Source organism: Drosophila ficusphila, unplaced genomic scaffold, assembly GCF_018152265.1.
Source record: "Drosophila ficusphila isolate 14025-0441.05 unplaced genomic scaffold, ASM1815226v1 contig_414, whole genome shotgun sequence".
In the NCBI taxonomy this organism is placed as follows: Eukaryota; Metazoa; Arthropoda; class Insecta; order Diptera; family Drosophilidae; genus Drosophila; species Drosophila ficusphila.
The window spans coordinates 2,489,525-2,516,528 of NW_025064328.1; the positions used below are offsets into that span (position 1 = coordinate 2,489,525).

Here is a 27,004-nt window from a genome sequence, read left to right on the forward strand (position 1 = left end):
CGACAACACTGACAACCGCACTATAAAAGGCCTGAAACTTGACGAAAATCGCACCAATTTTTCCAAGTGTGTGAAGCGGACAGTTTGTGTTGTGTTCGACTGCTATAAGCGAAAGATAATTTTAAGTTAAAAGTTCAAAAACCTAAAACAAATACAAAATGAGGGAAATCGTTCACATCCAAGCTGGTCAGTGCGGCAACCAAATCGGCGCTAAGGTGAGTTTTTCTTTTTGAATTTTCTATTCATTTTCCACGGGGAGTACAGTTGCCAAAATGGCGTCATTTTTGCACGACTTCGCTGCCCATGTGGCAAAAATTTGTATTGGGGCCGGCATTTTCACACAAACACATCTACATTTATGTATACCACCGAATCTGCTGATATGTGTGTGTGGGATTTAGAGTCCCGGCATCTGTGTTTGTATATACAGTATATTTGTCCGGTTTCGAAAAGATGCTTGCAATTTGTTGTTTCCCTTGGGTATTTGGGGTCTAAACTTTAGAACAAAAGTACGTCACGCCCAAAATTACGATAAAACGATGTTTTAGGGCCATTGACTTTCGCATATGTAATTATAGTTGGGTGTGTCTGCACTTACACTAACTAGTATGTCTGTGTGTATGGTGCATGCATGAGTCATTTTCTCTTAGGCAAAATACTTTCATAGTTTTCCACCGGTTGTGAAAGCCATTTCACTGTCCAGATGGTGAAGGGTACTTTTCTTTCGTCAAAACACGAAAGGTTTTTAACACGCACACAGAGTCTAAAGCTTATATGTGTGTAAGCGTCGGCCGGTTTTTTGCCGCTATGCGTCTTCTAAAGAGAAAACATGACGTCATTGTAACCTAAAATGGCTGAACCGGTCGTTGTTGACCGGTTCGCAGAGTGTATAAGAGTTGGTCTTATACATAAATAGGATGTACATATGTATATATGTAGGCTGCAGTGCCCGTTCTATTGGTTTTATTGCATTCCGTACTTTATTTTTTGCTTTCGCGCTACTCCAGCGGCTTCTCTATCTTATCTGGAATGAAAACATTTTCTATTTTCTATTCATGACTTCTTGTATAAGGCGTGGGCGAACTCTTGTTCCGTCCAAGCTATATTCGCTTAGTTGCAACTTGCAGCACTTTATTTTAATGGGTCCAAGAATCTGCAAAGTAAGATGACCTTATATAGAGGAATTCGCCATCTGTGCTTCTCTATCCGATTTTCTCCTCACACACACACAAAAACACACTGGCAAAGAGTAAGGGCGGTGCTGCACATGCGTGTGGATAACGGGACATAATGACGAATCCTTTCTAGTCCTTGCCAGAAAAATCAATACTCATATCCTGAATAGGCCGAAAACAACCCTCGGAAACGCCTTAAAACCCGAGCAGCTGCAACATAACAATTGTTGTGCCCAAGTTTGGGTCTCTCTCTCTCTCTTTTGGCCGGCTTAAAAAGGGAATTTCTATATATACAAACATATATAGCAATCCGGTATGTCGGTACCATTTCGTTTTAACGAGTGTCAACCACGCATTTCCTTCATGCCCCTGCCAATATCAGACTTATTTTGAGTAAATTGTTTTTATTTGTTTACGCGACATAAACAACGACAACCGCAAAAAGTTGGGTTTTTATTTAGATCTGAGGTGACGTAATGCCCTGAAAAACGTACGATTTATGCGCCAGATGGTCGGTAGTTAGAGCTCTGAGCTGCAGTTTTAACCTCTGAGACGAACGCCAACGCCTCATACTCCTCCTCCTTATGATTTCAATAAGAGTGGGTCGTTCAAGACCCGAACAACCGGTGATGTAAGCCAATGAAGTTACGGGGTGGGGAGTTTTGGGGTGGTACGTAGAGAGCCCGGCTCTGAGGTCGCCGGTTGTGCGTGGGGGCAGCAGACATATAGACAGACAAACTAGTCATACATCACAGCTCAGCTCGGTTCAGCTCAGCTCAGCCCACGCCCGAAGATTCAAGAGAGATCGTTTCGGATCGAAATGACAGCTGCGCCTCGAGATCCGAAACGAAAACCCACGCCAGATGACGTTATCGTTGGTTCGGTGGTGGAAACGCTCCAAAAATGGCAGCGAATAAGTTATGTTAATCGGAGCTCGGCCCATACACAGTTTATGATGGCGTACGTCCACATATATATAGCACATATAGCCGAGCCTAGACATATGCATGTACATAATTGAGGCCTGTGCCCATATTCATTTCAATCAATAAAGAGTTATTTTCGGAATGAGTTTTCCAACTACCCTGCAGCAGTCTATTTAAGAAGGTGTTTATAAGGCCCGTAGAAAAAATACATTTAAGAGGTTAAAACCTTTCTATTTATATAGCTTTTTCTAGAACTTTCCCATTCGAGTTTTCTCTGTAAGTGCTGGTTAAACATAACTTTCACCGAAAACAGCATAGGGTCTCGCCCTTCTTGTTATGCACTTTCTGAAATTAAACATTTTAATTGCAATTAAGTAATTCGAGAAAGGGAATTCACTGTTTCTCTTACGGAAGAATTCGGAGAAAATACTTTTTTTCTAACCGAATGTTGTAAATAAAGCCAGTAAATGCATTAAGCGATATTTATTAGTGGATTTTTATAAATTTCTTTTACCAGATGGTCAATACTTTGAAAAATTTCATGACTATTGATTTTCCGAAATGACTCATACACTTCTTAAGACAGAGTTAGGAAAACCATCCACCCTGTGAATCGATTTTCCGGGTGACTCATTATCCTAGCAAATCCTGTACAACTCCTGCCAACCCCTACTAATCCTCAATTCTTAATTTTTTCTTCTGTTTTTTAGTTCTGGGAGATCATCTCCGATGAGCACGGCATCGATGCCACCGGCGCCTACCATGGCGACAGCGACCTGCAGCTGGAGCGCATCAATGTGTACTACAACGAGGCGTCCGGCGGCAAGTACGTGCCCCGCGCTGTCCTTGTCGATCTGGAGCCCGGCACCATGGACTCCGTGCGATCGGGACCCTTTGGCCAGATCTTCAGGCCCGACAACTTTGTGTTCGGCCAGTCGGGAGCCGGCAACAACTGGGCCAAGGGTCATTACACAGAGGGAGCTGAGCTGGTGGACTCAGTTCTCGATGTTGTCCGCAAGGAGGCCGAATCCTGCGATTGCCTGCAAGGCTTCCAGCTCACACACTCCCTTGGCGGCGGCACTGGCTCCGGCATGGGTACCCTGCTGATTTCCAAGATCCGTGAGGAATACCCCGACAGGATCATGAACACATACTCGGTTGTGCCGTCGCCTAAGGTTTCGGACACCGTTGTGGAGCCCTACAACGCCACGCTGTCGGTGCACCAGCTGGTGGAGAACACGGACGAGACCTACTGCATCGACAACGAGGCTCTCTACGACATCTGCTTCCGCACCCTCAAGCTGACGACACCCACATACGGTGACCTGAACCATCTCGTCTCGCTGACCATGTCCGGCGTGACCACCTGCCTGCGTTTCCCCGGCCAACTGAACGCTGATCTCCGCAAGCTGGCCGTCAACATGGTGCCCTTCCCCCGTCTCCACTTCTTCATGCCCGGCTTCGCTCCCCTGACCTCCCGAGGCTCCCAGCAGTACCGCGCCCTCACCGTGCCCGAGCTGACCCAGCAGATGTTCGATGCCAAGAACATGATGGCTGCCTGCGACCCACGCCACGGACGCTACCTTACCGTCGCCGCCATCTTCCGTGGACGCATGTCCATGAAGGAGGTCGACGAGCAGATGCTGAACATCCAGAACAAGAACAGCTCGTACTTCGTCGAATGGATCCCCAACAACGTGAAGACCGCCGTGTGCGACATCCCGCCCCGTGGCCTGAAGATGTCCGCCACCTTCATCGGCAACTCCACCGCCATCCAGGAGCTGTTCAAGCGCATCTCCGAGCAGTTCACCGCTATGTTCAGGCGCAAGGCTTTCTTGCATTGGTACACCGGCGAGGGCATGGACGAGATGGAGTTCACCGAGGCCGAGAGCAACATGAACGATCTGGTCTCGGAGTACCAGCAGTACCAGGAGGCCACCGCCGACGAGGACGCCGAGTTCGAGGAGGAGCAGGAGGCTGAGGTCGACGAGAACTAAATGCGAATCGATATACAATCGAAGGAGAATTCTCGATCAATGTTTTGCGAAAAAAAATGAAACGAGAACAAATAAATTCAGTTGTAATATGTTTGTTCTCCTAACAACGTAATCAATAAAGTCGGATCCAATTTTGTTCACAAGTCTAAAACTTATGGTTTTTGTTGGTAGCTCTTACTGAGCTAAAAAATGGAGGAAATCAGTTCGCTGCTTTTGTTTGTTTTGGGCTTAGATTTCCTTTTGGTGTTTCCTTGTTTTTATTAGCGGACTTAATTGGGCCATCCCAAGTCAATGCAAACAAAAGAAAATCGTCCCACAAACTTTTCTGTAAACAATAGGAGCACTTTTGCCGGCTGTGTTTGTTTTGGACATATGGTTATGTTTTGTGATTGATGATAATTTTATTCACATAGATTGTTATTTATTAGCAGCAGGTCCTAACCTACCTCAACTTTTGAGCAAATATTGCAAAAACAAAAATGATTTGCCCTTGAAGAGGACATGATACGATAGCATTTAAACGTAGGAAGTGCCAATTTAAAACCCACGTAAAACACATGGATATTGTTCGGCCTCCAGTTTTTATGGCCTTGTCTGCAATATATCTAATTAATATAGTTTTTGCTTGAAGACTTCAGATTGTAGATTCCCACACGTTTTCATTACATGAAGGTGGTGCTTTTGTTGTTAATAAAAAACCAAGGCAATTTTAATCCAATTTGCATGTGTCATAAATAATGAGTCACAAACCATAACCTTACTTTTTAATAATACAAATAATAAATCGTTATAAATACATAATTGACAAGTTTAAGTTAAATGGCTTTATTAAGATTTTAGTTTATTATGTTGATAAAACAATTTATTTGAATTACATATGTATGTGTATATAGAAAATGCATGCAGCATACATAATGTCTATGGTATATGTATGTAAAAATTCAAAAATGTATTTAGATTATGTTGTTTATATAAAAATTATTTTTATGTTTATGTTTGAATATAATGTTTTCCTATATTATTCTCGTTCAACATTTTTTGGGATTGGAAATATAATTTATTTGCCTATAAATCTTTATTTACTTCTATTTTGAAAATCGATATTTAATCGGTTAGCAACATTGGGTTACCAGGGACACGAAAAACAGTTCCCATAGTGTGTATTTAACAGCATAACTAGTTAATTTTATTTAAATCCGGTCTAGCTAATTATATGATGATTAATCAATAACCAATCAGCAAATTAATCAATTGTTTAGTAAAAGTCGCCGTTGTCCAACACTTATTTTTCGTGTGTGTGTGATTGTGTGGCCGTGTGTGAGTGTCACTGACTGATATTTTTGACAAGTAAGATAAAATATAAATAATAGGGCGATTTTCGCGAACTGTTTTAATCCCTTAATCAAATTCTCCCGCCCCAAAGATGATAGCAATGGACGAGCAGCGCGGCGACAAGATCTACGGCGGATGCGAGGGTCCGGACGCCATGTACGTGAAGCTGATTTCCTCGGACGGCCACGAATTTGTCGTAAAGCGCGAGCACGCTCTCACCTCCGGCACAATCCGGGCAATGCTGTCCGGTCCGGGACAATTTGCCGAAAACGAGGCTAACGAGGTGCATTTCCGGGAAATTCCGTAAGTTTGGAACTCCGGCGCGTAGGCTCCACCGGCCGTCGTTTTCACCTGGCAGTACCAAGTCATCGCAAAAGTGACCTATTGACCGGCGACAAATTTGCACAGCCACTTACATACATATGTACACGCATGCATCACGTATATTTTTGTACACATGTAGATGGCGCCGCTTTGCACATCCAACTAGAGTGCATTGATTACAGATCAATCTAAATGATTCAAATCTCGGGATTTATACGTAATCTTGGGTACATGTACGGTCAAAAGATTAGTACATTCAAAAGTTTCCACTAAAACGCACTTTGAAGAAAATCGGTCTCAGAGAAATCTATATTTATCTCATTTAGTAGCAGCTTCATATCCATACTAATTTAATCTCATCTACATAAATTTTAAATTCGTACCCTAAGAAATAACAAAATTTTTTTGATTTATAAGTGACAAACTATTTTTGTTTACAAACTAGAATTTATTGATACTTTTTATAGAGCATTCTCGCAATCAAGCAAATAAGTAAAGCATCTATTAATAACCCCTTTCATTTTCAGATCCCACGTCCTACAAAAGGTCTGCATGTACTTCACCTACAAAGTGCGTTACACCAACAGTTCTACCGAAATACCCGAATTCCCGATCGCTCCTGAGATCGCATTAGAACTTTTGATGGCGGCTAACTTCCTAGACTGCTAAATTATATTGGTTAATTTGAATTTACATTATTTACAAGTAAACGAAGGAAGGCGTAAAGCTTTATTCGCCTGTGTTAATTTGTAATTAAACGAGAAGATTGTGTCCCTGCGAGAAAATAAATTTCTGTTGATTTCCTAAAAGATCAGATTTTTAATAGTCTTTTTGAAAAACACAGTTTTTTATTAAACATCAAGAAAAATGGTGAGTATATTTTAGATCTATTTGGAGTTCTTGGCTCTGGATTTAGCGGCATCTTTGTTGCTTAACATGGCGAATCGCATTTGTTGAATGAGCCATTGGACACCCTCGCCGAGACCTTCTCCGGATATAGCGTTGCTAGAACAGATGTGCCAGGGCTTATCTTTAATGTTTTCCAATCTCAGCGCTGAAATATTAAATTGTCAGGCAAATCCACTTGTTAATGTCTCTATTCATATTAATGTTGAAAATGTTAAAAAAATTTTGAAAGCATATATAAAATGTTTGCAAATTTAAACAAAAGTAAAGGGAAACTGTTTAGATGTGAATTGATAAGGATTAATATATAAGAGTGGCACCTGCTGCAATTTTTACACTGGAGAGAGAATCCTCCATGTCCGATTTATTTCCATAGAATAGAATTGGCACAATTCGGTTGCACAAGTCGGGATGCTTCAGCACTAGATCCAACTCATCTTTGACAACCACTGAAGTGAAAACATTTAGCAATTTAACTAATATGTTTCCATATCACATACCGAATCTCATTCGATCGCTGGAATCAATGACGTATATGATTCCATGACAGTTCTTAAACTGGTGCTCCCAGAGGTTCCTGTATCGCGTAGCACCAGACATATCTATAGCTTTTATTGATACACCTGACATGCCTGTTTCGGAAGGACATATATTAATCATACTCAAAGTTTGCAATATTACACAGCCACTTACTATAAAACTGCTCCACCATAAAGCCAACCGTAGGCACTACAATTGAAGTCTGTTCGCTGGACTTTTTGAAATGATTGATTATGGAGGATTTTCCACTGTTGTTTAGGCCCAGCACTAGAATCGTCATTTTATCCTTTTTAATCTTTATCAAATCGGCCAAATTGTGCAACATCCCCATTTTACTTATGAACTGGCATCAGTTGTATTTTGTTTACGGCGATATTTTTGACATGTTTGGCCCTGCAAAGGACTTTCCATTGCCTTGGCAACGACGAGGTGTTGCCATCGATTTATTGAAACTTTTGGCCACCTTCAACTTTGGCTGCCACTTCCAATTCGTTCGCCCACACAAAAATTTCAAGTTCACGCCATACATGACATTGAATATTGACTTCGGTTAATCTTGTTCAATTTAATAAAAACCTAACGCGATTTGGAAAAGTTTATAGCTATACTTATCCCGGCGACAAATTGTATTTAAACAAGCTAAATTTTTTGCAACTGGACCATTAAATAAATTAATATAAACTTTATTTAAATGTTTCATGACTCTCTTTAGTGGAACTTGAGGTTCAGGAAGTGGTAACAAGTAAAACCTTATTTACGATCTAAAAAAGGTTTTTAAATTCCTTTACGCTCTGTTTGCTAGTTTTACAAACGGTTTTGCTATATTTTTGTAACCTATCACAACAGAACTGAGCGATCTTTTAAACATTATTTTTAAACTCATGTCCAAAACAATAAAACCGGAAATGAGTATTTTAAAAAAAAAAGATATTAAATGTATCTTTCCGAATAACCCGAAACACAATCCAGTTTCATCTCTTTTCGATAAATAATGATGATTTGAGTTCAGTTTTACGTGTTGACACAAGCCAAGGTTTATTGTAGAATTCTTCTTAAAAAACATGGTTACGGGTAGAGCTTCTCTACTTCTTGGTGTTCAAGATGATACCATCGTACTTCTGCTGGAACCACTTCATGGCATCCTCCTTAGTGAGGCGGTGCTGGAAGCCAACAGTGCCGGACTTGCGCTTCCTGTGGTTCACGTTGTATCCTAAAAAACGAAAATTAAAGATAAGTGAGTAAAACGCAACAGGTTTTTGAAATAGATGCTGTAGAAATTGTACCGTGTGGCCTTTCATGGAGACAAGCGAGGCCAACTAAGCACATCTTCTTTGATATGCGCACATTCACTGAGCATCAGAGCCTTGATTGGCACAGACACCTAATTAAGTGCACGGTTACGGACGAAGGAACATATTTCTTACCAGGGCGGCCGAGGACGACGTAGAAGTCCAGACCGTAGATACCGATGGAGGGATCGTACTTGATGCCCAGATCGATGTGCTCCTGGATGCCGAAGCCGAAGTTGCCGGTGGAGGAGAAGTTCTCGCGACGCAGCTCGTACTCGCGGACCTTCAGACCGCGCTCCAGGATCTCCTCGGCCTTGGGACCGCGCACCGTGCAGTGGACAGCGATCTTCTCGTTACGGCGGATACCGAACGAACGCACCGTGTAGCGGGCCTTGGAGAACACTGGCTGCTGGCCAGTCAGCTGCTCCAGCACCTGTTTAATGATACACCTCAGTTAGCTGCCACCAAAGCATCATGTCTATTGTGAATATCTTACCTTAGCGGCACGGGTCAGCCTATCACCAGACTCGCCCACGCAGATGTTCAGGCAGAGTTTGCGGATATGCAGATCCCGCATCGGGTTTTTCGCGGGATCGCGCTTAATCTTCTTGGTAACAGCCTGGAAAAACACAATCAAGGGATTTCGTCACTTTGGGTGAGGGGGGAACCATCGTAAACACCTAAATTTCCGGCCATCACGTCGCACTTTTCTATCACAGAAATATGGTGGAAAATATGTCGACGCGGCGAAAATTTGGTCTGTAAACGTACCGCCATTATGGTATGTAGGGAAGAAAGCTGCTCACAGGAATTCCTCGCTACAAATAAATGGTTTAAAAGTAATTAAATAAAAATACCACTAAAAAAAACGCGGAGACTCACCGGAAACTTGTAAGAAAAGAAGGAAAGGTTAGTGTGGCCACGGTCAAGCGCTGAAAAAATCCTAAAAATGACCGACACGTGCCGGTGTCGTGCTGTTATTAAACTATCGTGCTGTTAGGCGTACAGTGGTGCATCACTATCTGTTAACAGAGAAAACTTAATAAGTAGGGTGTTTCTTTTGTTGTCAAAAAATTTCAAATTTCTGGTTTTCAAATGTTTTGTAAAATATTATGGTTCCAGTTGCACTGGAACATGCGTTGCTTACATAAGCAAACACAAATACTTCAAAAATATAACGAAAAACTAACGCGAGCTGCACAGTGGAATTTTCATGTACGATCTAAAGAAAAAAATTTTTTTTAATCAAAATCAACCTTAAACGTCCATAATAGTTTATTTGAATTAAAAGTTTTCGTAATGAAATACATTTTTTTGAAGGGTTTTGTCAAGAAGAGGCTAACATTTATAAGTATTCGGTGCTTAGTCGATGGACTTCATCTTGCAGAGGTGGTTTACCGGTATCATCTTCACGTCGTCGTTTATTTTGCAGACGAGAACGTCGCCTTCCTGTTTGGACAGAACTCTGCCCACAGACTCGCGCTCCTCGCCGTAGATGACCTTGAATTCATCACCAGTGTTTGGTGGCACTGGAGCCAAGTGCTCACTAACGATAGACACACTGCGATCCTCCTGACGCAAGAAAACGGAGCACACGCCGTTGGACACTGTGCGGATGATGCCCGTTTGCCCAACAAGATCGGTGTCTTCGTGCGTGTGAATTCGAACTTCAATATCCGTGGTGCACCAGTCGCCCATTGATGAGTCCAGACTGGCTCCCGGTGTCTGCGGGTTGTACGGCGACTGGGGTATGCCACCCGGAGTATTCGGTGAATAGGTCGATGGCGACGGAGTGTTCATGTAGCCCACCGGATAGGGCGAGGGAGCAGGACTGGGACTGGGGTTGAAGGGACTGTAGCTCCTATCTGATCCGTATAAAGTGCCAGGCGTTTGAGGAGCAAACTGGGAAGTCATCTGATAGCCAGGAGTACCTTGAAGATTGAAAAGGATTAGAAAATGTGTGGAAGCCAATAAAAGAAAAGCTGTTACTTGGATTGTAGCCAGGGCTGGGGCTAGGCTCCTCGAGGGAATAATCGAACTCGTTGTTCCTGGCCGGCGTTGTGTTGGCGGTTGGATCCCAACCTCCGTGACGAGGCGTCATGCTGCCATCGTGCGAAGGTGTCATAGTGCCGTAAGGTGTACGAGTATCCGTATCCCAATTGGGCGTTTGGCTTCCCACCAGCGGAGTCTTGGATCCTGCAGCGGTGTAGCTCGGAGTCTGGGCTCCGTAGCCAGGAGTACGAGACGGAGTGCGTCCGTATGTGGAGACACTGCCCTCCTTGCCGGTCACTCCCACAATGGCAATATGATTGCGATCCACCGAGATCGTTTGACATGAGGTGTGTAGTTCCACGCGAGCCGTGCTCTCGGTTGCATCTTTGACGATTCCTACAGCCCCCTTGTAGGGTCCACCACTAATCTTGATGGTTTTGCCCAAAATCTCGCGATCACGCGTCACACGGAAACCGCCGCGACCGCCACGCGCTCCACCGCGAGCTCCGCGCCCACCGGATGGGTGCATTGGTGATTGAATGCGCGGAGACATGAAGCCCAAACCACCAAGAGTGCCGGGGTTATTAACATTGGTCTTGCTGCCTCCAGCCAATTGCAAGTGACGGGTCTTGCACACAAATATTCCACCGTTCTCCGTGTACATGCGGCAATGAAGAAAAGCCAGACTGCGGTACAAGTGTTTAATTTCACCGGAACGTCCCTGAAAGAAATGGAAGAAGTTATTAAAATTCTAGCGATTAGACCTTGAAAACTTACAGCATGTGGTCCCTCCATCACCTTGACGATATCGCGACGACGAATCTGATTCTGGTCGGCATCAAGAGCCACAGTGTTACGGTTCTCCCTCCTTTTGTGCAGAGCAGTTGGCTTGCACTCGATGCACTTGCCATTCATGCCCAAAACATGAAAGTTCTCCCGCTCCAATCGCACTATAACACCCACATTCTGGGAACTAAAACAAAATAGAACTTGTAAATAAATATCATTTACAGGTAAACAATAAATAAACATACTCCAGTTGCACCAAGTCTCCCCATTGGAATTGACCGAGACAATCAACACCAGTGGCGACATCTGAGCAGAGTTGAAGGTCTCTTGGCAGCACCTCCAATTCGTGGTTGGTCAGATCGGAGACGAGCACCACTCTCGAGGGCTCAACTCGAATAATAAGACCAGTTTCGCCTTCGTAACGACCGGCCAACACTCTGGCATGATCTCCTGTCTTAAAGTACTTGCGCAGCTCACTGGCTTTGAAAATTAAAGGATCCTGCAGAAACCTTATGTTAATGATGGGGATGAATTTCATGTTTTGTAGTACAAACCTTAAGATCTTGATGTTTGGGCATGACAGTAATCATGGTGCCGTCAATGGCCACAATTTTGGCCTGCAAGTTCTCCAAATCACCCACGCACACTTCAACATTGTCACCCATTGAAAACGAGTGAGCCGAAGTGGGATCATCTTTTACGGTGCCCATTATTTCCAAGTTGACCTCTGTATAATGTATGATACGAGTGAAGTTTTGTTTAATCTGGGTTCATAAATTAATAGCTTACCCTCCGGAGATTCCTCAAAGCGTTCTAGCTCAGCTAGAGTAGGCTTCACACCGTCCGACAGAATGGCCGACATGGTAAAGTTCTTGTAAAGGAAGCCCTTTCGCGAATATCGGTTTCCCTCAAAGAGCAAGAAGTCACCATCCGAGTGAACTTCACCTCCAATTGCCCTGAAATAAGACTTTGTTATCTATTGCTTAATAAAATACTGAATAATACCTACCTCACAGCTTCTGGATCAAAGGGTTTAGCTGCCGGACGGCGTTTTTTCTTGCGCTTGCTATCATCACTCTCCTGCAATATATTTCAGGATTATCTTCCATTAATTCTGGGTTTTAATAATCGACTTACGGTTGCTGTCGTCCTTAAAGCTCCTCGCATTCTTGTATAGTCTATACGTGGAAGAAGTTTGAGATGCACTTGGTTTTGAGCCAAATCCACATAGTCCACCTGTGCAATGTCGTCCTTGTAGAGACCGCGCTTTAGGCGCACCCATTGCTTAACCTTGAGGCCAACCTGCTCCTTGACCACCTTCAACACATCGGTCATTTCCTTGATGGGCACCATTTCTTGCTTCCATTTGCCCATTCGAAGGTTACCCACGTTTTCTATGCAAGTTTTGACATGGGTCTGCTTGTAGGCCTCTAGGTAGATGTATCCTTTGACGCCCTCTGGGGCGATAATAGATTTGATTTGCAGTGGATCGTCTGTATTCAAGTAGGTTAAAAACTTCCTCATAAGAAGAAGAGCTGTCGCTTTTTCTTCTCCAATTCGGCATTTAACCATCCACAAGTTGGGATCTCTGCGAATGGATGGGTTTAGATATTAGTTTTCAAAAAGTGGTCAAAAACTCACTTTATTCCTGGCAACAAGGTTTGCTGGGTAATCTCGTCCGACATCTCTTCACCGCCATCACCAAAATGGCGCTTCGCTATGGACTCGTCAGCGTATTTCTTTCGGAGGTACTCCTCTATCTCATCCTCCTTTTGGGTGCTGAAAAAAAGAAATAGTTAGCTTAAGGTCCCATTTTATGTTTAATCATTGACTTACTCCCAGAGGTTAGTGCCTCGTCGTCGAATTTCAATGTCCCGGGCCGTGGGTCCCAGTTCATCAATCTCGTTGCCCACAATGCCAATCTCATTGGCTCCCTCCTCCCACTCGTCATCCTCATCGACCTTTGATGAAATAGACAATTATACTTCAGACAAATAGTAAGTGCTGTAATCACTCACCTCATCGTCGACTTCGGCCTCGTCAATGATAAAGCCACCAAATCGTTCCTTTTTCTTCTTTTTCCTGGGGTGATCATCATTTTCCTCCTCGTCGTATTCCTCCGAATCGATGTCCTCGCCTGGGGGCTCCTCCTCTTCCTCGCCGGATTCGTCGCTTTTGCCGCGATTGTCTCGTCTTTGTGGCGACTCAGAACCGGATCTTGAGTGACCCGATTGCGAACGTGATCTGGACCTGGAAACTGACCTTGATCCTCGGGAACCAGACCTTGATCTTGATTTGGATCTGGCACTGCGTTGCGACTTATTGGAAATTGATCCATCTTCGGAGCCACTATCCGACATATTACTGACTTCCGAGTCCGACATTCTGATCTATATGCCTACCTGTTAGGGAAGATGAACATTAATTATTATGAATAATATTTAATATAAAATGGGGAGATGAGAGGAGATGAGTCTTTCATTTTGGCCTAGGTGCTTTAAACATGTTTATCGCTAACATATGTTTACTTTAAATTTTATAGAAATTGTAGAAGATTTGCGATTTCCTCGAGAGCTCTACCTGGTACTAAAGAATCTATATAAACTGCATTTAGCCTTTAGGGACACAGTCAACGAAATCTGTAAACGTGTGCGAGTGCAACGAAGCACAAGCAAAGTGGTTGTTATGGAATAACCAATTCCTTACGATAGAAAGTGAAGTGTTTCAATTATATAAGTGGAGCTGAAGTTGAATAAATACAATACGTACTGTTTCCTAATTGTTTTTTAATCTTTTTAGCTGGAATTTCTGCAAAAGCAGAACAAATTTTCAACTTTTTACAACGCTAAAGGTGGCAGACCATACTTAGGCGGTTATCGTTCGCTTTTCGATAGTAAATACCAATAATAACGAAAATGAACTAGTTCCGTGGAGCCAATATTAATAACATCTAAGAAGATAAAAGGCAATTTAAATTTGTGTAATTTAAAATATAAAACTGTTATAAAGCTTTAAAAGTAAATAGAATAGAAATTCAAAAGTTTATTAATATATATTCCGGCTTTTATGTGACCATATTCAGCAGAGTTTCCAAAGTTGTGAACTGGTATATTCTCAGCTTAAAGTCTCGGTCACACTGGCTACTACGGAGAAATAAGTAATCATATTTTTAAAAATAACTATTTCTGGGTGATTAAAGCCAGCGGTTGCCCTCATTTCCTTTCTTGAATCGGCGATGTCGCTAGCAAGTAGAAAGACTGTGTGGTTTTCTTAGTTATTCCTTTAATAACCACACCAACCCCTCACATCTGGCGCAGACTGTATGTATAAACAGATGCACATAGGGATGTGTGTGCGAACGTGTGTGTGCCTACAACCACATACTGTATTTCCATAAACCGAGAGTTTGGCAATAACGAATATCTCGCTTTCCCGACAAGATTAAAGAATTCGGTTATATAGCCTGCCGATCGACGGTCCGAAAGCGTTGGCATCGGAAGAGAGTGGGTGAGAGTGTTTTGGCTGGTTTCTCAGGGCAGTAAGGTGTGGTTCCAGCTCCACAAAAACAAAAAAACCGAACAACAGGGTGGGAAAGTCTCTCTTCGCTTCCACCTGTAAAGATTGGCTGGTTGGCAGGATTTCGTGGACTAGCTATTGTGTCATGCAATCGATACACTCAATATACAACGTCTTTGGTATCTGCAGGTTGAAGCGTTTATCTGAAATCGCCCACTGTGCGGTAACTGTGGACCATGAACACCGCGGGAGCCAGCAGTCAACCGCCGCCCACTAAAAATGAGTGTGAGTTTTGGGTTTCTCCACTATTCTAGCTCAGAAAACTTAATAAAATGTCTTCTTTTTCAGTATTCCCGGAGGAATACCTCATCCACGTGCATATGCCGAACAAGAGCTTTAAGGCAGTTCGGTTTAACGTCAAGGAGACCGTTTTTCATGTGATCCGGCGTACTGTCGAAGATCTGGGCACCGATGGGCGAACGCCCAGCATCCAGCGATATGCCTGCCGCATGCTCAACATGATCACTAAGGAGGTGATCTGGCTGGCGAGAAGCACATCAATGCAGAAGGTCCTCACGCACATCCTGACGCCCGGTTGCTCGAATGTCGACTGCCCAAACAACAAGGCGGAATTTGATGAGGCTCTCCTTGAGCACGGCCGAAGGATCACCGACAACAGGGTGTGGCGAGTGGAGCTGCGGGTGCGATACGTCCCCAACAGTATTCAAGAACTTTTCGAAGAGGACAAAGCCACCTGTTTCTACTACTTTAACCAGGTATGGTTTTATTAAGTTGAATAATATTCTTTTTAAGGCAAAAATTTAATAATATGCCATAACAAAACAACAGCTATTTTCAACATATCTGGTTTATTTTGTTTTTAGGTGAAGGAAGACTTTATTCAAGCCAATGTCCCCTCCATCGACACCGATGTAGCTGTGCAGTTGTGCTGTCTGGGCATTCGTCATTATTTTAAGAATATTACCGTGAAAGCCCCTGATAAGAAACAGCACATTGACTACATCGAAAAGGAAATCGGATTCAAAAGTTTTCTTCCACAATCTGTGATAGCCACATCAAAGCCAAAGAATCTTAAGAAAATGATCCAAGTCGGTTACAAAAAGGTCTACAATTACAACGACATTGAGTACCTGACACGGTAAGCATTTTTACTGTCTACATTCGCGTGCCCAGATTGTATTATGTTTCTTTTTCCAGGTTCTTCGATCTTTTGAAAAATATTTATTTAACAAACTTTGAACAGTTCTCGGTAACCTTGAGCTCGGCATGGAATATCTCTGGAATTCTACACGTCGGTCCTCACTTTGGTAATTATTTCACAAGAATGAAATCAGCTTGCCATTAACATCTTTTGATTTCCAGGAATCTCTTACCAGACTCATCCTCAGGACAGCTTAAAGAACGTAGCTCAGTTTAAGGATGTTGTTTCCATTAAAACCTGCACTCTACCAAAGGAAAAACTGCCCAAATCTAACGAAAATACCACAGAATCAGAGTTACAAAACTTTAATTGCAATTGCCAGAAAATCAAGACCCAAATTAAAATATCAGCGTCCAACAATGTAGAAGATTTGGTCTTAACATGCAATGGAATTAATGTGAGTCCTTAAATCTTTGTATTAATATATATTTTTTTAAAAGCAATTTTTGTCAATTAACAGACTGCTGAGAGTATTGCCGACCTCATTGACGGTTATTGCAGGCTGCTATCAAAAGACCTAGAGTTCACGATTTGGCAACGGGAGACAATCGCTTCGAGCGATGATACCGCGAAGGCATTGCCCAATGACGCAACGCTAGGGTCCAATAAATCGAGCTCGAGTCAGGGAAAACCGATGTTGACAGATGATTACGCCGAGATTGGATTAATGGAGGGCGAGGGCGATTACTCTACGCCCACCGTTCGAAACTATGAACTGGACCGCGCCCACATTACCGCGAGTGCTAAGATTGGAGTGGGGCAGTTTGGAGATGTTTATGTGGGCACATATACTCTTCCGAAACTGGGCAAAGGAAAGGGCTCACTAGGGAATGGCAAAGACAGCAATAGCGACCAAAGAAACGCCGATGCAAGGCCAGAAGTCATTCAAGTGGCGATAAAGACATGCAAAGCTAACGATGATCCCGAAAAGACCGAAAACTTTCTGGCCGAAGCTTGTACGTCATATTCTCTCTCTGCCTTTTACAACAACTCTTATATTTTGTGATATTTTCAGATATTATGCAGAAATTTGACCATCCCCACATTATTCGCTTGATTGGCATTTGCAGCGTTATGCCGATATGGATAGTTATGGAGTTGGCCAAACTCGGTGAACTGCGGGCATATTTAAAGACAAACAGCGAAAGGTGATAGTAAAGCATAATTGATTGCTTGGCTCCATATAACTTAGTTAACCTCGTTATTTAGATTAAGTCACGGTACGCTATTGAAGTACTGTTACCAGCTATCTACTGCACTCAGCTATTTGGAGTCTAAGAAGTTCGTACACCGAGATATTGCTGCACGTAATGTGCTTGTCAGCTCTCCGACGTGTGTTAAGGTAATATTCAATATGATTATTTATTTGGTGTAATTTTATTAAAGTGCGTACTTTCAGTTGGCTGATTTTGGATTGTCCCGCTGGGTTTCCGACCAATCGTATTATCATTCAACTCCCACTGGTAATATGATGTAATTGTTTTTTTGGTCGATATACAAATGGATGAATTTATTTTAGTTGCCCTTCCTATTAAATGGATGTCCCCTGAGTCCATCAACTTTAGAAGATTCACCACAGCCAGTGATGTATGGATGTTTGGTATGTAATATCTACTATTTCTTCAGTTTTGTTTAACTAATCGTATTACTTTATTAGGTGTCTGCATTTGGGAAATACTTATGCTTGGCGTAAAGCCTTTCCAAGGTGTGAAGAACAGCGATGTCATCTTAAAGCTGGAAAACGGGGAGAGACTGCCATTGCCTCCAAACTGCCCGCCCCGACTTTATTCCCTGATGTCTCAATGCTGGGCATATGAACCTCTAAAAAGACCGAATTTTAAGCGGATCAAGGAAACTCTGCAGTAAGCTTAGCTCACAGTTCACTAAATTGTGATTTCCAAAAACGCATTTTTATTTTTCAGTGAAATTCTTATTGAAGACAGCATTAATTCATCGGAGACTCTGAAGCGGGAGCAACGAAAAGTGGCATCCATGTCTTGGGTTGGCAGTGACGAGATCGACATTCCGCCATCGAAACCTTCAAGGGCGATGCATGATCCTGGTAATTACTTTTACTTAAAATAACTTTATCAGCAAAACTAATGCCTTTTATTTATGTGCAGACCTTGCAGGCTTGATGCCTGAAACAACGGGCCTACCTCAGACCTACATAATTGCACAAAATCCCGCGGTGCTGGCCAAGCTAATGATGGAGAACCAAAAACGAGGCATTAATCCAGCGGCATACACCACGCCAGCTTCGGTATTTAATACTCTAGCCGTAGGCTTAGATGACAGCAAATCAAATGTTTCGCTTAAGACTACCAAGCTTCCGGCAGCAGATTTGTTAAAACTTGACCCAATCGCAGAGTCCGAAAGACTAAAATCCCAATTTTCTACTAACAGCAGTGCTACTCAAATGGCTAACCCCTTAAGCTCTCTAGCTAATCCCCTTGAACCCCACAATCCACACCAGGCAGGAATGTTTACGGGTAGTCTGCCCTCGAAGAGTAGTTTTGTCGTTTGTCCCCCCCAAACAGAGGAGCACATGCAGGGCGAAAACCTTTCCAACCCGTCAGTGTCAAAGGTGGCCGGATATAGCCTATATGGCAGCCTGGAGAGACATCAGCCGCCACCAGCAAAGGCCATGCATTCGAAAGGTGGCAGCTTGGAGCGCCACCAGTCACTGATGTCAGCCCAAAACCTGGTTTTCTACAATATGAAGCCACCATACTGCACCAATACAGCAGAGCGATCGAGGAGCATGGAACGAAACACATATTTCCACGCGTACCGCCAGCAGATGAAAACCTCTATTGAATGCGAAGCTCTGCCCGAGGAAATTTATGATTTCGGAGGAGCCGGACTCAAGACCTGTGTCTCCGCCAAGCAGCAGTCCAAATTTAACCCGATGGTTAATATGTGTCCCGCTGAGTTTGTCCAAGTAAAAAGCACAGAATGCATAAATATGCAGCAAAATATTGGCCCAAATGCACCTACTGGGCAAAATATACCAATGGGTCAAAATATACCTGTTGGAACCGACTCCTTTGGAGTAATATCCCCAAACAACTTGGACGAAGGTCTCCGAAATCAAAGGGAATGGGAGCGACAGTGGATGGTTTCTGGGTCACAGAACATATCAGTCGGACCCAACATTTCCGAAGGAGCTGCTTGCATGGCCACCTTGCAAGCCGAAGCTATGGGAAATCAGGTTTGGCCCCCTATATTGGACACGTTGGCAGCCAAGCGTTTGCTCTTTCTTTTATTTCCCTTATTTGATTGCCTCTTTTTGTTGGTTTCGTTAATATTTAGTAGCGGTTTTAAGTTATTTTGTTTATGTTAGTTTTTTATTATTATCTCAATTTCTTAAATATTAACCTACTTTATATTTTTCAGGCCATTCACAATGTTTTGGGCGACAAACTACGACAGCAGCAAAAGGATAGCAACAGCGATAGCGAATGGTTAATCCAAGAGGAATTGCTGGTTGGTTACAATAAGTTAAAACATAAAACCTGGTACTTAAATATTTAGTTTTAGCGTCAAAGGTCCAGCTCGATACCCCAAGGATCTATTCACGATCACCAGCCACATATGTTTAAGCTTGACTTTATGTCAGCTGGACCTTCTAGTTTGCCAGATTGCTCGAATTCCAGCTCTCGACCCATGACACCAAATGCAAACCTCGTTTCGCTGAAGTCAAACAACTCCTCGGCGGATCACTTGTCTGGCTTGACATCTGGTGAAGATCACGTGGGCTCAAATACCCGAAACTTCGGAGGTGCGGTTTCCAGTCGACCACTGAACCGAGCAGATGACGAAGTTTATTGCGCCACCACACTGGTGGTCAAATCAATAATGGTGCTGTCACAAGGTGTGGAGAAAGCCAATACCGAAGGTTATTTGGAGCTGGTCAAGAACGTGGGCGTCAAGCTGCGAAACCTGCTTACTTCGGTGGACAAAATATCCGTGCTTTTCCCAGCACAGGCCCTCAAGTAAGTCGCGCTATCTCTAACCAAGTTAATTTATCAACAAAAAATTGATCTTTTACATACATATTTTGCTTTTAGGGAAGTGCAAATGGCACATCAAGTACTTTCCAAAGACATGCATGAACTGGTCTCAGCGATGCGATTGGCTCAGCAATACAGCGACACCACTTTGGATTGTGAATATCGCAAGTAAGTGCTAATAGTAATTTTGATTTTAAAAAGTTCTAATTGTGGTTAATATTAAAGGAGTATGCTATCTGCGGCCCACGTACTAGCGATGGATGCCAAAAACCTGTTCGACGTCGTCGATTCGATTCGACAACGCTATCAGCACCTATTCCCGCCGCCCGCCACAAAGGAACCCAGCAGTTCGTCCGGCTTTGAGTCAACTTCGGTGTCGATTGTCACAGAGCCAAATACTGAGCTTGGTGGCTATCTCAAGACAAGCACATCGGGAGATATGCTTCAAGCCACAGGGATTTATGATAATGATTTGCACCACAGTTTCAGTTCACAATTGCAGTTGCAAAATCCGCCCTCCAGCATGGAGTTAAGCGGCGGGGGAAGTTTACAGAGGGGAATGAGCATTGGCTTGGACCCCAACAGGTCGACCAATGAACCCTTGCGCATTGTCGAGGAGACTTTGGGCAGTCCGGGTGAACATATGTACTGTAATACGTCCGCCTTGCACGGCCATGCGTAATTTTGAATGCTTGAGTGTTTTGTGTCTGCGCAGATAGATATTAACTTTATGACCTAACTGTACATAATTAAAATATATATATATATATCAAAATATGTATATCAGTCGAACTATTCAGCGAATAATTCGCTTATCTACGTACTAAATATATGTAGCCTTGAATATACTTACTCACTAAAGATTGACGAGACTTCAACTCGGCCGGCCGCATTCTCACATCGTCATTTAGTCAAAATAATTTAAGAATCAAAGACACGTTTTTGAATGAAGATGGCTAGTAATAATATTTATAGATAATCTACCCGATCTAATACAACTAAAAATTAATTTCATCATAATTTTGGGTTTGTTTAAGACATTTATATTGTGATTTTTAGTTTACCATAATAAGCTTTACTCGAAGCGAATTATTTTGGTGCAAGGTTCAATCACAAAAAATAAAAGAAATTACTAAACAAATTATGACTTTTTTTGGGGTCCTAATTGGCCAAGTGAACATTGAATTCCATCCAGTTTAAAACACCTTAAAAATATATCGGAAATGGAGTTATTTAATAAGTTAACATTGGCTCAAATTACAATTTTACTTTGAAATGCAAAAATAATATATAGTTTTATTGGGTAATAACAATCTGAGTCAACAAGTCAATAAATTCGGTGAATTCGACACATAAATATAATGATTTGATTATAAAGTTGGATAAGTTGGGATTTCCGGAAGTATTGTTTGTTTGTACTATATAAAGAAATATTGGAGATTACCATAAGGAGATTTCACGTAAATATTTGATCAAGTTGATTTGCTAACTTATTATATAAAAGATTCCTTTTAAGAATATATTGTGCGCTCTATCCATTCTTCCAATGTAAACGTGGCTGTCTCGGTTTTCTCGGTGTCCTGCTCCTTGAAAATGTCTGTATACAAATTTATGGTTAAAATGTAATTCACATTTTGAGACGGATTCGTATTACCAATATATGTTTTAATTTTAACGGCGCACATGATGAAATCATCAAAGGCAATTTTGCCATCTCGTGAACCATATCGATGACCCAAAGCATTAAGCACGCGATTGTTTAGATGATAGCCAGCAGAGTTGAGGGCCTCGCGGAGCTGGAATCCGGATACTCTGCCGGTATTCTCAACATCGTAAACCTTGAATATAGCCTTCCATTTGGCGATTTCCGAAAGCAGGGTTTCGAACTCCTCAAATCCGAGTTTTCCCGACTTATCAGCATCCAACATGGCCACCATGGAACGGCAAACATCTTTGGAGAAGCCGTGGGTCTCATCCACAATTGCTGAGAGGAATGTCTATTAACTTTTTGTTTTCTACTTAAAGGAGTTTTTTATTACCATTTGCAGTTATAGGGCCACCGTCGTTTGGATTGTCCCCGATTAGCCTCTTATTAGACTGATCATTCATTCCCAACTGATCTTCGAATGGCGTACCCTTCAAAAATGGTCCGCAAATCAAGGACAAAAGTCCACAAGCGCCGGCACCATCATCTCCAGGACCTGCAGCCTGCGTCTCAAATGCGTTGGTATTTGAGAACCGGTTAAAAACAACAGGCTTTGGTAAATCTAAAATCAAATAAAAATAATGAAGTAAAATGCATTGAAGACAATAGTTTTTGTGCTACCATCTCGCATAGAATGGTCCAAAATGCGTTTCAACTCCATCCAATCAACTTCCATGTCCTTTCCGGCGATGCTGTCGAATAAACGTCGCAAGCTCTCCTTCTGAGGATCCAAGGGCTTGGGTGTGGGAAATCCAGGCGTAATCTTTAAAGCAAAATCCCTAATTAAACAATCCCATAGTCGCTATAGTTTACTTACCGGATCGGCTTTGCCGCCATAACCCACATGATCATCATTCTCTCTATACGGAAATGAAAAGCGAAATGATTGATATTGATTTGAATGGAACATAAACTGTTTATATAGAAACAATATAATGGTTTTATACAAAACTATGTACAAATGCAAGGATTTATAATGGCCTAATGAGTATTTTAAGCAGACTTTTGGGATGAACTAGATTTTATGGGTCCATTTTTAAATTATAATACGTTGTTGTGGGGGTTTTCTTTATTTTTACTTTCATAAAAATATTATTACATGAGAGAAATACAATTTAAGCAAGTATTAAAATATATTGTTTTAGTTAACTGAGATAATATTTCTAACTTTTTACCGCCCTTAAATATCTGGTTTTTAAAAAACTTGCATAGTGAGCAGACGATTTAAACTCGTTATAATACTTTCCTTTTCAAGATCAGTTCTGTAGAATCAACCAGACAGACGGACACAGTGTTTAACCTCAACTAACACAAATAATTCGAAAGTTTCAAGAATACTGAACGCGTTAATCTCAACAATGCTAATATCAAAAAGAGGGAGATTAAATAAGAGAATATTTATAAAAAAAACATGCATATCTGAACTTTAACTGTCGGGAATGTGTAGAGGGTAATAGTCAAATAAACAAATCATCTAGGTTAACGTTTACTAGCACTAGGGATATAAATAGTTATACTGTAGTCACATACCACATATTGCACTTTAGAAGCTTTTAGTTTTTGAAACCCCACATTATTTCTAATATACAAACTCATTGTCATTATCTACTTGTACGCACTCCATGTTATTTTGAGTTTCTGAGAACACTCGAATGATGAACTCGCCCTCCTCGTTAGGGTCGAAAGTTGAAGGCACAATCAGGTAGTGACCAGGAGGCAATTTGAAGCGAGCACACACCTAAAAGGCAATCGAAAAATGTAGATAGTGAAACAATTTTTAGAAGCTACCTAATACGTACTTCTCTGGTGTTGATGAAGTGAGGAGATCGTCCCACCGATGACTTGTACCTGAAGAAGTTCAGACCCTGCGGACGGTTCTCCAGTTCGCGATCATTAAGACTATAGATAGCGAAGCCGATAGTTAGACATTCCATTCCCATATTACGCTTGGATCTGCGATTTTTCTGCATTAAGGCCACAATAACCGTGCAGTGTCCCTCTTCGTCTTCCTCATCGGGATCCACCAACGTGATAATGTACTGGGGATTGTGCCAGAAAGTATCGAGGAAATTGCGGCAGCCACCAGCAGTAACACCAGGTGTCCATTCGCCCTCGTACATGGACATCTCCCACTTCCTCTTGCCACTCTGCTGTTGGTCCTCGGTCAGCGAGTCCGGGGATAAATTGCAAATCTACAAAAATTAATGCTTTATCCCATTCATAAAAAAATATTATTAAGCTCCCTACCTCCACGCGATCGAAATGACTAAGGAAATCCTGGAAGGACATCCAGAACTCTCCATCTCTGTCGAAAGTGAGTCCGATCTCTGCCTTCTGTTCTTCGGGTATATAACGCCATTCAGGGGAGCTATCACTCCAGGGACCATTCCACTCGGCCTCATTGCCCCAAGGATTGCGCATTCTGATCATGGGGATCTTTCCCTGACGGTTCGGTGTTACTATGTCGATTAAGCAGACCTAAAAAACATACTAAGCTTATTATCGATTTCCAATTACATAAGAAGAATACCAACCTTAGTAATAGAGTAAGCGTGACCGCGAATCAAACCCTGCGGTGTTTCTGCCTCTGTGACATTCGGATCTGGCTCGATTGAGCATCCCATCATGGAATTCCGTTCAGCGGCTTTTTGCAAAATGGTGAAGAGATTTCCTGGTGCCTCCTTCAAATCGTACCACTCGCTAACACCACCTGTGAAATCTTCCATGGCTTCACAAGTGCTGCCTCCTTTAAGAGCCTCATAAGATCCATGGAGTCTGCAAGTATTGTTTATTAGTAAAATACAAAGTAATTGTATGGTCAAGTCATACTTGGCATAAGCTTTCTCCAACAGAGCACTCCAGAATTCGTTCTTCTCTGTTGAATGCATATACATCAGCTCTCCATTATAAGTCGGCAAACGGTCATCGATAATCACATCCACCCATTTGCCTATTAAAATTTCGAAATCCGTTTCAGTTAGAAAATACATTTTAAAGTAAGTTTATTTAAATTACCATACTGCCAGAAGCGGAAGTGAAATATGCCAGCATAATTCTCTTCGAAGCTCTGTTCTGCCGGGATTACGCGGAAAAATAGATTTGATTCCTGCGTTAAATTGGCGGTTGCAGCCAAAAGCCAACAATCGCCTAGCTCGCCTTGTTGGACATCAAAGCGGGAATAACCCTCCACAAAAAACTGGGGATTCTCGGCGATTTCCTTTATAAAAAATGTTATTATATTAAAATATTCAAACATATTTTAAGAAACTTACATGAGGTCTCAGCCATTCAATGTGACGATCTGGTCGTCGAGAAAACTGAAGGGACTCATTGGAAGCCGGGAAAAGGGGATCTTCAAAAAGTGAACCGCTGGCCAGGCAACTGTTCAGTATCGTCTCATAGTCCTGCACTTCGGAATAGGGTCCCAGATTCGAGCTCTTTTCTCCCAGCTGAAAAGTACCTCTTATTTATAATTTGAGCCATAAAACATTTATATACGTATAAATTTCAGAATGGATATCCATTAGCTGTATATACAAAGTATATTTGTGTGTTATGGAGTCGTTTAAACGAGGATGTTTTATACACTTTACATGCAATAGAGAAACAACACAGGGACAACACATTACGACATCTTGGCAGCACATTATTCTTTGGATGGAATTATGTCCATGCCATAAGGATGACGACAGGAGTAAGTACTTACGTTCCCGTAGTGCAAATTACTACGTTGAGATTGCAATGGTTGCTAATGATTTGAGTGGAATGTATTCGTTAACATGCATATGGATTTCAATGGGTTGTTTATGTTTGTATAGTATAGCCCTGTAAATAGCCCCACTTTGATGATAACCCCATCGGTCAACTTACCACTCTCATGTTCTTGATGCTGGGCAGAACCCTCTTGGTGTCGGCCTCCTTCTTGATGAAGATCTCGTTGATCACCGATCCAACCACGTCCTTGGCCGCTCCCATCGCAGCCTCTCCGGCTGCATTGAGGAACTCCTGTCCCGCTTGCCTCAAGAACCCCCTCAAGTCATCCATCGTTTAGATATTTCCGATATCTGAAAGTGGAAAGGTGCCGCCATAGATTAAAAACCCATTCATATATATTTATGAAATCAAATATCCATAGCTGATATCTAGTTGGCGAAGTCCAATATTTATATCGCCCATATTTACTTATTTGCCTCGCGCTGGAATTAAAAGCACACCCAGTGGCAGAAATATGGTTTTACGAGTATTATGGAAGCGTTAATATTCCCAACGTGACTGGGGCTCTAGTTTAATTAAATTACTTTAATTCACGCAACAAGCATTAGCTTAATTCAAACAGAAATTATACTTTGGAGACAAGAATTTCTCGGTTCGCACCCAAATATAATTCAAACGTATCTATATAATGCTGTATTTATATGTAGCTGTATATATGCCACATTGTGTGACATCATTCAGAAGCATGAGAATCTCTAGTGACTCAAAGGGTGTGCGCTATTCGGGAGACCCAGCTCTATTCCCTATCCATATTTAGCCGCGACATTGACATCGAGCTTGGGCAGTACATATGTACTGCACATATAGGCTATATCTTTGTCGTAATCGAAAATTGGATTTTAATTGGGACAAAATATGCTAGTTGGTGCCCCCATCTGCCATTGTATTTGCAAGCATTGGTTATTCTACTGCGAAATCCAAACAGGTTTGGTAATTAATGCATTCTTTAGGCCTGGCTCACTCCCGTGACCAGCATGATTGGAAAGGCGTTGTTAGGATTCACAAAAAGCCATCACTAATAAATTAAATATTTCGCCATTTCCAAATAGACCTTGATTGGCCGAGAGAACGATTTCCGAATCGAATCACGCACTTTCACTCCCAAAAATCACAACACAACAATAAAGTAACGGATCCGCGTACCTTCAACCAGGCGAGATATTTACTCACTACAAATATTTATATCTGTATATGAACACCTGACTGCCGGCAGCGTCTATCGAATCACGAAATACTTTTTATCGAAGCATGTGACATTTTTGTATAATATTTTTCTGTTGAAAATTATGTTTTTAAAATTAGTTTTGAAAAGAAATCATTAAATTATTTCAATTTATATCAAGGCATTTGATAATATTAAAAAATCATACAAAAATGTTGGCAACCCTTACAGTGCGTTTTTTTAAATTTTTTGTTCGTAGTTCAATTAATTACTAACTGTTATTATTGCTTGGACATGTGCTAAATATTGGTAAAAATACTTATATAAAAAATATAATCT

General features: G+C 41.9%; 7 protein-coding genes across 9 annotated transcripts; 3 read left to right on the forward strand and 4 right to left on the reverse strand.

Annotated features, from left to right (window-relative positions):
* The first annotated feature begins 44 nt into the window (after positions 1-44).
* Positions 45-4,249, forward strand: LOC108094895 (tubulin beta-1 chain). The gene is made up of 2 exons (XM_017195735.2): positions 45-215; positions 2,812-4,249. Exons 1-2 carry the CDS (start codon positions 159-161, stop codon positions 4,096-4,098), a joined length of 1,344 nt encoding a protein of 447 aa, XP_017051224.1. The 5' UTR covers positions 45-158; the 3' UTR covers positions 4,099-4,249.
* Positions 4,250-5,322: 1,073 nt separating this feature from the next.
* LOC108094924 (elongin-C) lies at positions 5,323-6,563 on the forward strand. The gene is made up of 3 exons (XM_017195782.1): positions 5,323-5,445; positions 5,522-5,733; positions 6,282-6,563. Exons 2-3 carry the CDS (start codon positions 5,522-5,524, stop codon positions 6,421-6,423), a joined length of 354 nt encoding a protein of 117 aa, XP_017051271.1. The 5' UTR covers positions 5,323-5,445; the 3' UTR covers positions 6,424-6,563.
* A 7-nt stretch (positions 6,564-6,570) lies between these two features.
* On the reverse strand, positions 6,571-8,079 carry LOC108094922 (ADP-ribosylation factor-like protein 6). The gene is made up of 4 exons (XM_017195780.2): positions 7,354-8,079; positions 7,161-7,292; positions 6,981-7,109; positions 6,571-6,808 (listed from the first exon to the last, which is right to left on the reverse strand). Exons 1-4 carry the CDS (start codon positions 7,529-7,531, stop codon positions 6,642-6,644), a joined length of 606 nt encoding a protein of 201 aa, XP_017051269.1. The 5' UTR covers positions 7,532-8,079; the 3' UTR covers positions 6,571-6,641.
* Positions 8,080-8,204: 125 nt separating this feature from the next.
* Positions 8,205-9,307, reverse strand: LOC108094923 (60S ribosomal protein L11). Its single transcript, XM_017195781.1, has 4 exons — positions 9,261-9,307; positions 8,986-9,108; positions 8,625-8,922; positions 8,205-8,410 (listed from the first exon to the last, which is right to left on the reverse strand). Exons 1-4 carry the CDS (start codon positions 9,264-9,266, stop codon positions 8,283-8,285), a joined length of 555 nt encoding a protein of 184 aa, XP_017051270.1. The 5' UTR covers positions 9,267-9,307; the 3' UTR covers positions 8,205-8,282.
* A 439-nt stretch (positions 9,308-9,746) lies between these two features.
* LOC108094917 (transcription elongation factor SPT5) lies at positions 9,747-14,146 on the reverse strand. Its single transcript, XM_017195767.2, has 12 exons — positions 14,040-14,146; positions 13,289-13,672; positions 13,107-13,231; positions 12,912-13,049; positions 12,408-12,858; positions 12,280-12,350; positions 12,060-12,226; positions 11,825-11,997; positions 11,516-11,769; positions 11,259-11,454; positions 10,479-11,202; positions 9,747-10,420 (listed from the first exon to the last, which is right to left on the reverse strand). Exons 2-12 carry the CDS (start codon positions 13,652-13,654, stop codon positions 9,852-9,854), a joined length of 3,234 nt encoding a protein of 1,077 aa, XP_017051256.1. The 5' UTR covers positions 13,655-13,672; positions 14,040-14,146; the 3' UTR covers positions 9,747-9,851.
* Positions 14,147-14,378: 232 nt separating this feature from the next.
* LOC108094889 (focal adhesion kinase 1) lies at positions 14,379-21,165 on the forward strand. 2 transcript variants are annotated; one of them, XM_017195726.2, is made up of 18 exons: positions 14,379-14,427; positions 14,976-15,071; positions 15,135-15,562; positions 15,671-15,945; positions 16,005-16,114; positions 16,170-16,405; positions 16,469-16,964; positions 17,024-17,156; positions 17,218-17,350; positions 17,408-17,471; positions 17,528-17,608; positions 17,666-17,870; positions 17,931-18,070; positions 18,132-19,222; positions 19,408-19,497; positions 19,552-20,006; positions 20,082-20,192; positions 20,250-21,165. In XM_017195726.2, the coding sequence occupies exons 2-18, from the start codon at positions 15,023-15,025 to the stop codon at positions 20,704-20,706; spliced, it is 4,554 nt and encodes a 1,517-aa protein (XP_017051215.1). In that variant the 5' UTR covers positions 14,379-14,427; positions 14,976-15,022; the 3' UTR covers positions 20,707-21,165. The 2 variants fall into 2 exon arrangements, with proteins under 2 accessions (XP_017051215.1, XP_017051217.1); XM_017195728.2 differs by having other exon boundaries at positions 18,132-18,271.
* Positions 21,166-21,237: 72 nt separating this feature from the next.
* On the reverse strand, positions 21,238-26,713 carry LOC108094891 (calpain-A). 2 transcript variants are annotated; one of them, XM_017195730.2, is made up of 14 exons: positions 26,647-26,713; positions 25,600-25,793; positions 25,002-25,178; positions 24,745-24,946; positions 24,559-24,679; positions 24,264-24,504; positions 23,977-24,207; positions 23,529-23,921; positions 23,349-23,467; positions 22,547-22,589; positions 22,351-22,492; positions 22,064-22,291; positions 21,679-22,008; positions 21,238-21,621 (listed from the first exon to the last, which is right to left on the reverse strand). In XM_017195730.2, the coding sequence occupies exons 2-14, from the start codon at positions 25,771-25,773 to the stop codon at positions 21,536-21,538; spliced, it is 2,487 nt and encodes an 828-aa protein (XP_017051219.1). In that variant the 5' UTR covers positions 25,774-25,793; positions 26,647-26,713; the 3' UTR covers positions 21,238-21,535. The 2 variants fall into 2 exon arrangements, with proteins under 2 accessions (XP_017051219.1, XP_017051220.1); XM_017195731.2 differs by lacking the exon at positions 26,647-26,713 and adding an exon at positions 26,555-26,643.
* Between the last annotated feature and the right edge of the window lie 291 nt (positions 26,714-27,004).